Source organism: Temnothorax americanus, unplaced genomic scaffold (genome assembly GCF_048541705.1).
Source record: "Temnothorax americanus isolate GAGA-0224 unplaced genomic scaffold, ASM4854170v1 Scaffold39, whole genome shotgun sequence".
NCBI classification, from domain to species: Eukaryota; Metazoa; Arthropoda; class Insecta; order Hymenoptera; family Formicidae; genus Temnothorax; species Temnothorax americanus.
In genome coordinates this window covers 580,606-590,662 of record NW_027509536.1, presented here as the reverse complement: position 1 = coordinate 590,662, position 10,057 = coordinate 580,606, and the positions used below count along the sequence as shown (strand labels likewise).

Below are 10,057 nucleotides of genomic sequence, written 5' to 3'. Positions count from 1 at the left end.
AACGGTATATGCGATACTCGGCCGTGCCTACCTCGACGGAATGGAAAAGGCACGGCGAGGAGGCATCTTCGTGCCTCCACCGCCGCTCCTACGGTCACGTGCGCGCCTCTCCATGTATCGCACCGTAATAATTGACCGTAATAATTGAGAGGCATGGGCATCGATTGTCATGGGCACATACTTGAAATTGGACGGTTATCACATGACGATTCTAGGCTTTAGAACTATCCCGAAATAAAATCGATAGAAAACGTTAAACAGAGTCAAAATTTATATAATTTGAACAGTTGGGTGCGTCACGTTAAATAACAAGTATGTGAAAATTATTGTACATTACCTGTGGTTTATACGGTGTAATAGATTTCCGTCGTAGTGAATACTTTACAGTTTGACGCCGCTTTAAATAAACACGCGCTGCGTCGCACGAGGAGAGGATCGTGCAAAGAAATGTAAGGTGTTCGATTCTTTTTTTTTAGGAAAGGAAAAAGTAAAAGGCGATTAGAATTATTTATTTACTGCAATTTATATTTTTAAATGTTAAGAAAAATGAGTTTGTCAAACATTAATTCAGTGTTTTATACAAAAACGCTGAATTAATACACACACAGATGGTCAACGCACAAATTAACTCTTGAGTGCGCGGCTTTGCATATATGCAAAGCGACTTTTTCTTATGCAGTTCGTGTACTCTCCCTTATGAACTAAAAACGCTCGACTTTGCACATCTGTAAAGGGTCTTCTCTGGCCCTTTTCTTTCCCATCTGTAAATGGTTCAAATTAGTAAAGAATTTTTTAAATATTTTTTTAGGATTCCTTAAGCAGTTATTATTTATTTAACAAATACTCAGGATGCGCTATAAAAAATTACGTATTGAAGGGTTAAAAGCTTGCAACAGAAAATTGCAAAATCATTAAATACAGCGGTATCGCCTCTGGCATTCGATGATGGTTTTGTAACTTCGCATTGAACAGTTATGTAAAGTAAGCGATTGAGCTCCGAAGAGTAAATAGGTGTGGAATATGTTCTTCCATACCACGCATTTTTAAGTGGATTCTTCGAACGTTAGTCATTACGTACTATTTATTATTCGCACGCTGTGAAGGCCGTAAAAAAATTTATATTCGTCATATTAATTACATTCAGAAGCCGATATTCTTATATTTAAGTAAAATATATTATATCAAGTAGCGTTAAGCAATTTAAAGAACAGATGAATATCTATGTAATCTCTTATTACACTAAAATATAATAATATAAAATATATAATATATAAAGTATAAAAATAAATACTTAAAACATGTAATATGTATTACATTCTTATAAAAGAATATAATTCTTAATCTTTTAAATATAAAGAATTTTTGCATAAATTGATGCCTACGAACCGATAAAGTTTATTAGATCAGAAATACGATCTTATATATATATATAGACACGTAACACGATCTAATCTATTCATAGCGCGCTTCACTTGACTGTGAGAAGTAATTATCATTTCGTAGATGATGTGTAACACAGTTACATAAATGGTGGGAAACGTGCCTACGGGATTGCACAGACGTAAACAATTGCACAGATTCTTCTCATGAAGAAGCTATCATTAAGTTTGCTGGCATGCAGCGATGACATAATACAAATCCAAATATACATTACCTGCTTTGAAGACTTTAAAATATATATGTTATAGTTATATGATATATATATATATATATATATATATATATATATATATAGAAAGAGAGAGAATGTTTTTCTCACGTATTATTAATGATAGATTCTTTAGTTAATTTAAAAAGATGATTTTTTTTTAACAAAAATATTGAAGCATTAGTAATTTGGAATTATAAGCGATTGAAGTAGATAATCTTCTCGCAAATTAAACAAAGAGACAAAATTATAAATTGTAAGATTACATTTATCAAATGATTTAGAAAGTTTATTTTAATAAAATTCCAATTTGGATCTTAATTGCAAAGATATACATATAATGCTATGTTGATCTCCTTTGTTACTCTTTTTCGCCAAGGAAAAATAAATTCCAAACTAACCAAAGATTCTACTGTTAAAAAATTGAACCTAAGGATAACACAAAATATTTTTTTTTTTTTTGAAAGATTTTTTCATTCTTTTCGCTATAGGCATATGAAGGTAACTGTCCATTTCCCTTTGTCCGATGAGCCGACAAGAATTCACGAGTAACAACGGTCGCGCGCTAATCTTTGCAATTCATTCCGCGGAAAAATTCCAAAGAAGATTATTCACGACGCAGCATTAATGGAAACGTTAGTAGGATTATTTAAAACTGCGTAAATCGCGCACCGAGCCCGTTGAAGCGTAACGCGCATTGGTAACGGGAGAAATTTGGATAATCTCTTGATCGCTCTCGTGAGAGCCAGAGTTCGTTCAATCTCGCGAAAGCTTTCTTTCTCTTTCTCTCTTTCTCTATTTCTCTGCTCCCAGAATGAGGATTATTTTTATGATTATGCACCCCGCGCTGTTGCTCGTTAACCGCACATGGTAACTCATTCCTGAGCTCATTCCTGAGATGATGGGTGATGCGAAAGTACGCTTTAGGGGGCTATGACGCTCAGCTAATTAGCGAAATAAATTTTCGAGTAATAACATCAGAATAAAATCACGTAGCATACGTTAGCGAATGTAATGCAAATTCGATATTTACAACACTGTCGACTGTATATGTATATGTATATTCAATGGCTCTGCAATATACGAATTATTTATGTGATTTTGATCTTCTGCCCATCACGCGTTCGATATAAAATACCGTTATTAATCCATAATCATTCAAAGATATATGATATTAATTCTTGAAAATGTTATAAAAATATTCAATTCTCTAATTTTTAATTTTCTTATCTCGACTTTAATAATGTTATATAAAACTTGAATTATTGCGTATATATCGCTGCACACACATAATATGTGAAATATTGATCGTTATAAAACTTGTAACAGTATTTGATTCAATCATTTAAACAACTATTATTATTATTATTATTATTATTATTGTTATTATTATTATTATTATTATACAACTTTATACTTAATTAATTAGCTTACTGCAACTTAAGAAAACATAATTTTTTAATTTTCGGAAAATTTATATATGTATTTTCTTAACATTTCAATTTCACAAGTTTGAACATTGATTTTGCTATTTCAGGAAATTTTAAAATTTTCTTATGTAAACAATAATTGTAAATAATATATGAATAATCTAACTTGAATCTTTTTTACAAATGTTATTTTTAAAAGCCAGACTAAAATTTTTTATTTATTCTATTATTTTTTTCTATTTATTGTATAAAATATAATATAAACACAATTAAAAATTTTGAATATTACAAGATTCTCGAAAATACCAACATATATTTTTAATTTCCGAAAAAGATTCTAAATTGATAGTTATTGATTCGCTACAGAAAATTTATTTGTTTAATCACGTTGCTATATCTAAAACAAAACGATTGATCTAAAGGCTTAATATACTAATCTAAGATTGATATTGTATGTTCGACGAGTAATAAAATAATTGGTGACGAGGAAAGCAAAAACTATGTCGAGAAAGTCAAAATAAATCACGCGGTCAGTTTAATCTGATTGCGGTCTGCCATACACCATTCAGCGTATAGAAGTGCAATTTTAATTGCGACATTTTTTAACGGTCAGAGCAAAATTATATACGATTATAAAGCGGCTGCGTGAAGGATGGCCGCATTGAAAACTGCGGAATGACGTTACTACACGGGGCATTAATGACTGCGAATTGTGAAACGTGTTTCTCATTCCATTCAGGTAATCTATGGTTGTTACATCTCTCGCGAAGCTCTCTACAAAATTGTGGTCTGCAATGACCTACATACTACTCAATCGATTCATTTATTTCTTTCGACCGCGCTCAGTTTGCACATTATGGGCTCCTCGTGAAACGTAAAATGCGTTGAATAATATGAAAAATATACACGTGTCGCGTAAAATGGAGGTGATCAATTGAAACGTTATATGTACGCAACCGCGTAGGACGATTTTGGATGTTTCATTAATATTTATAACGATATGTAATACTTGCGTTATCATAAATGCTCTTTGTTCTCATCGCCGGTGAGCGATACGCAATTTACTTGACTGAATTTTAGTCACGTTCAGCCCCCTTTAATAGTGTGTCATTGTGTGCCAATGCTGTACGGTGGCATAAAATATTTGTCCCCTATGGGTTCTGCATGTTAATGAAACAAAAACGTGTTTGCACGTGGAATTCATACCGCGCGCAGAGAGAAGCCTATTTCATTTTTTATCAATCAGTATGTCAATACATCACATGAATTTATTAAACTATCCCAGATTAAATTTTATAAAAAATGTTATGATGTGCGTTATTAATATGAAAGTTATTGACATAAGGAAAATCGTATATTGTTTTTCAATTGTTTTTTTTTTTTACTAAATATTTATAGTTATAAATTCTTATGAAGCCCCTAAAACTAAAAAAAATGAAATAAATAGCCATATCAAAGTTCAATATCTGTATTATATAAAATAGAATGTCTGTATTTTTGTATGTATGTATGTTCTTTATATACACTTTTAAACTATTCGACCGAATTTTTACCAAAAGTATATAAAATAGGGGTAGAATTTCCTGGGGAGTGTTATAGAGTGTATAGTTTCTAATAATAAATATATGTTATTAATGATAAAATTATAATTAATGATTTGTTTTATAAATAATTAAAATTTATTTTGTTATTTTATGTTAAAGAAGATACATATGTATATTTATATCTGTAGAAAAGTTTAAAAAAGAGGAATATTTAAATATTTATACTAATATTACAAGGAAAATTTTAAAACATTTGATAATTTTATGTAATTTCTGAGTGTCTTTTATTCTAATATTGCATTCAATTGACAAGCAGATTGTGCTAATTTATATTACAAAAATAGAAAATCGCTATTTATAATTAAATTTCTTAATTTAAGTTAATTAATTATTTGTTTATTTAATTTTACAAGTATTACAAATATCGATTTTTAAATTTGGAATAAAATATCAAGTACAATTATTCTATGTTTTATATATTGTTAAGATGGTTTTCTTCGGATTATGTATTCTGACTATTCGAACTTTACCGGCAAATGACAATGCTAGTCACGTGGTATTTACGCATGCGATGTTGCCACGTACCATGGCAACGTTGCATGCAACGTTGCCGTTTCATCTAAAAATCACCGCGTGGCATAACCGCCGGGCGCCGCGCCGGAGCCGCCCGTTTCTCGTCCATTTTCTCCCGGGATCTCGACGAGCGAGGTTGCACGCGCTTACGGTAAGCCCTTCTTTTCCTTTGTGCATTAAGATATCGCGTAAATTTCTTTTGAAATGATGAATTTCGCGTTGCAAAATTAATTGATCGGCTCGGTAATATAATCAGGAGAAGAAATATGAGCGAATCTGTCGAAAATGCTATGTCGAACGACTCGAACGTGGGACACGTGGCGAAGCGTCTCACGCCGGAGGAAATCGATAGAATGCGGGCGCAGGATTCTCGCTTGGTGTCCGAATTTCGCGCGAATCAACTCGAGAGGGACGCGAAAAAGCATTGGGATTTATTCTACAAGCGAAACGATATCAGATTCTTCAAAGATAGACACTGGACCACGCGGGAATTCGATGAATTGCTGGGTTTGGGCGGCAACGAGAATCAAAATGTCCTCCTCGAGGTTGGCTGCGGGGTCGGCAATTTCATTTTCCCTTTGATAGAGGACGGATTGAAATTCTGGAAAATATTCGCGTGCGATTTATCCACGAGGGCGATAGAGCTACTTAAGGTACATTCGCTGGATTATAATTGCAAATTAGCCCACGTTGCGTGCCGGTGCGTTAATAGAGGTTTCTTTGTAGAGTCACACGTTATTCCATCCGGTAACAATGCGAGCTTTTCAAACGGACGTTACGTTAGAGAATTGTTTCGCTGAAATTGATTGTCCGGTTGATGTTACGACTCTGATTTTTGCATTATCGGCTATTCATCCTGATAAATTTCACAAGTATGTTAAATGCTAATGCTATACTGATTTTAATATTGTTAAAACTATAGTTCTAACATTTTTTTAAGGTTTTGATATTGTCGAATTTGCTAATTGTCTCGTGTATTTAATAGAGTTGCCCAAAATATATACAACGTTCTTGGTAGTGGAGGAATCTTATTGTTTAGAGATTACGGATTGTACGATATGGCACAATTACGTTTTAAACCTGGGCACAAGATTAGCGAGAATCTCTATATGCGGCAAGATGGAACCAGGTGATTTTATATTTTTCTTTCTACTTTCTACAATCTATTTAAACAAATAAAAAGATGTGATGTTTTCATAGTTCAATTGATTTATAATTAAAATGAAATAAATTTTTTGTTATTTGATTTTGCCAGATAAGGCAATTCTATCCTAATATCCTATCTGCTTAGGACATAGTAATGACAATATATGTTATTTGGATCTTTCAGGAGTTATTATTTCTCTGTAGAACAAATAGCGTGCCTATTTGAATCTGTTGGTTTCGAAACATTGGACTGTGGCTACATACAGAGACGTACGATAAATTTAAAGGAAAACATTGATGTTCCGAGAATCTTTGTTCAGGCAAAATTCAAAAAATCTTGAATATGTAATAATGATAGTGGTAAGTCATTTTGATTAAAATTAATGTTTGTATTTGTGTTTGTTCTAAAACACAAATAATTTTGATGGTAGTAAATCATTCCATTTAAAGTTTGAATTTGTGAATAAGAAATTCTTTTTAATTTTTATATTTTAGAATGTATGTGTGTGATTATTATATTTCAAAAGTCTAATAATTTATGATTTTTATTTATTTATTGATATTTTAATGATGATTTTGTGACTTATCGGATTTAATGACGAATGTCCTGCAGTGCTGATTCTTTTGCTAATAAAGTTATTTTATTTTTATTTTTTAATTAATTTAGTAACAAATTTTAATTTTTTATTTGCAGATACTGTAGTTCAGTAACACTTATGGCAAAGTGTATGGAAAATTTTAATTCTTAAATATGATCTAATGATATATATACAAAAGAAATGCATAATAACGCAGTCGACATCCAAGGTTTGTACTTGAGTTTTTATATAATTGAATGTGCAATTTCGAAAAGGGCACATCTCTGAAAAGTAAAATTTTTCAGGAATTCGCATAAAGATGTGTGAACGTAATTAGAGTATCTTAGTGAAAAAACCTATAGGCCAAAAAATGCGAGATGTGCTTTTTTCGAAATTGCACATTCAATTGTATTTATATATTTATTTTTGTTAATAATGCGTGCGCATTGTACAATTACCATGATGATTTCATAGTTCAACTGAAATTACTTTGACGATAATTTAATATTATAGTCTTTCGCTCCTATCTGATATTATTTGTGTATTTATATATTTTGAATGTATCGAGTTTCAAATAGATCTAAAGACAATGTTATTTTGTATTTTAGATATCTTGGACGAAAACTCGAAAAAAAGGGCTTGTGTACTTTTTAAATATATGGCAAGTTTAAATAAATTTTTAATTTTATTAAATATTCTTAATGTATTTTTCAGTGATGTATATCTTTGTATATGTGAAAGATTAACCGTGATATTTATACATATAATTCGTCACTACCGCTGAGAGAAAACTAGAAATTAATGTGTATATTAAGTTCAATAGCTGTAGCAAATAATTGTATTTTATATATATTACAGAAGACATATTACGATGGTACATGGCTCTGTGTACAACCGATTGACTCGCACAATCAGTCAGATCTCAAGTTCGATTCCGCTTTATCCGATGTACGTCTTGGTTTATGAAAGATTGATTAAAAAGTTAAAAGGAATGAAAGACTGGAACTTCTTTGGGAGCAATAAATTAATACATATTGCAGAAGAAATTACGATTCTAAATATGAATAATGTTAACCCATACAAATGTATATGGTAAGACTAATTATTTGTATCGCATATAAATTTTTTTTACTTAAATATACGCCATGATGATTTAATCATCTTCACCATCTTTCGCATGAATCGTTGTGATTATTTGATATTAGCTCTATCTGACATACAATTTTACTACCAATGTATTGTATTTAAAGATATTACAACTTGATGAACCATGAATTATTTTATTTTTGCAGATCTGTTAATGTGCAATATGGCGTAAATATTGTGGCAATACCAAACACAAATTTGTATTGTGTTTTCGTTTTAATTTTATAAATAAATTTTTATTATGTATTATTAAATCTATATTCTTTCTCAACACCTTTAGCACAGTCTAATTCTTTATATCTATTCTTGTTATTCGAGTTTAAACAATTACAATATTGCTTCTAAAATTTGAACTTAGTAGTACACTTTATCACTTAATGTTTTTAATTCATTAATATGACAGAAATGTCAGGCAAGTTAATTCTTAATAGTATTATAGCGGTTTTTTGCAAAGCAATCTTTTTGAAATAAAATTTATAATAACTATAACTTGTTCAAAGTAAAAAGCGCTACGTGAATGTGTTTGTGAAAAAATTTATATAAAATATTCTTTAATTTTATGGTATATATAAAAATAGATTCAAGTATATTAAAAAATAAAATAATTTTAAATAAAAGATGCGCGCACTTTCTCTTTTACACGGATGTGAACATGCTCTGAGAAAAATCAAAAAACTTAATGATTAATTTTTGGACATAAATACTGTTCTATTTATTTATATAATTTATTAAATATATATATATATATATATATATATATATAAAACTTAAACGAGAGACTATATTATTGTTATTACATTAACGTAGATACGATGAATTACGTAGTATGAAACAGTAGACACTGATCGCGCTACTTACTAGCTCCAGTATAAATAAAGCGCTTCTAGCATCAGAGCGTACAGCGATAAAGCTGTGCGTACAGAGATAGAACTCTTTGTCCAGCTTAACCATGACGAAGGAGTTAAGGACTTTAAAACTTTACTATATAAGCATAAATTATCTTAAAATTAATAAAAACAAATGTATTGAAAAAGTTTGATGAGAGAGAGAGAGAGAGAGAGAGATGAACAATTTAAATAAGATTAAGATTAGCTTATATTGTTTTAAGAAACTTATCTTTAATTATATATTTTACATTAAAGTAACAGTATAAATTTAGAAGATGTGTTTGCATTATATGTTGCAGAAATAATCATAGTGATTACTTAATTGTTAGCGGTTTATAACCAAAACTTGCATATATATATCAAAGAATTAATGCACTTTTAACACTTGTATAATATTTATTATCTGTTTAATTGTCTCTCTTATCGGCACTATAGGTAATTTGTTAAATGCATGCAGGTAATGGTATTTGACACACAATTGTATGTGGTTATATTACTGCTTATTAAGTACCGTTAATAAAATGTTATGAAAGCTGATTATATCGAAATTATATCGATAATCGTAACCTGGTGCTTTTCCCAGTAAACACCCCAATAAACATATGTTATTTTGCATGTATTCTATTATTGAGTGAGAAATTATAACATAATGAAACTGATGCTCGGTGTTTATTGGGTTGAGAATTCAAAATAATATACAAAAATATTAATAGTAACCCAGTTTCTAAATAACAGCAATCTCATATCATATATACATATACGAATTACAAACGTTTTTTCGCATTAGAACATAACAATGCGTGCACCATTTTATTATGATTTGTAGTTTTAATATTTAATATTTTAATATTTGAACACTGATTATATTATTTAAATATATTTAAACATATTTTATTATGTATTATTATATGTTATATTATATTATTAAAAGCTAGTGTTTAAAATTTTTTGTTGGATTATATGTTACTTACAGTAGACATATTTTGTATAATAGTTTTCAGAGTACGTGTATAAATCAAAATTTATTTTTAACTCGCTCCCCAGTATTTTTACTATTCTTATCGCATTTCTTAAATCTTCTTATATTTATTTAATTTTAGTGTTC

General features: G+C 30.0%; 1 protein-coding gene, 1 long non-coding RNA gene and 1 other non-coding gene across 4 annotated transcripts; all 3 read left to right on the top strand.

Moving 5' to 3' along the window:
• Positions 1–26: 26 nt before the first annotated feature.
• Positions 27–2,572, top strand: LOC143902178 (uncharacterized). The gene is made up of 2 exons (XR_013258289.1): positions 27–454; positions 495–2,572. It is a non-coding gene; the product is annotated as an uncharacterized LOC143902178 (long non-coding RNA).
• Positions 2,573–5,223: 2,651 nt separating this feature from the next.
• On the top strand, positions 5,224–8,319 carry LOC143902192 (tRNA N(3)-cytidine methyltransferase METTL6). Of its 2 annotated transcripts, XM_077414882.1 has the most exons (9): positions 5,224–5,346; positions 5,452–5,848; positions 5,922–6,067; positions 6,181–6,324; positions 6,526–6,701; positions 7,036–7,148; positions 7,528–7,580; positions 7,778–8,011; positions 8,212–8,319. In XM_077414882.1, exons 2-5 carry the CDS (start codon positions 5,462–5,464, stop codon positions 6,680–6,682), a joined length of 834 nt encoding a protein of 277 aa, XP_077271008.1. In that variant the 5' UTR covers positions 5,224–5,346; positions 5,452–5,461; the 3' UTR covers positions 6,683–6,701; positions 7,036–7,148; positions 7,528–7,580; positions 7,778–8,011; positions 8,212–8,319. The 2 variants fall into 2 exon arrangements, with proteins under 2 accessions (XP_077271008.1, XP_077271010.1); XM_077414884.1 differs by lacking the exon at positions 7,528–7,580.
• Positions 7,368–7,458, top strand: LOC143902262 (small nucleolar RNA snR60/Z15/Z230/Z193/J17). Its single transcript, XR_013258317.1, has one exon. It is a non-coding gene; the product is annotated as a small nucleolar RNA snR60/Z15/Z230/Z193/J17 (small nucleolar RNA).
• Positions 8,320–10,057: the final 1,738 nt, after the last annotated feature.

Excerpts from the sequence above, each read along its gene's own strand:
- LOC143902192 (XM_077414884.1), top strand. The coding sequence starts at position 5,462 with ATGAGCGAATCTGTCGAAAATGCTATGTCGAACGACTCGAACGTGGGA. Across the intron at positions 6,068-6,180 it reads CATCCTGATAAATTTCACAA|AGTTGCCCAAAATATATACA; the intron begins GTATGTTAAATG and ends TGTATTTAATAG. Across the intron at positions 6,325-6,525 it reads ATGCGGCAAGATGGAACCAG|GAGTTATTATTTCTCTGTAG; the intron begins GTGATTTTATAT and ends TGGATCTTTCAG.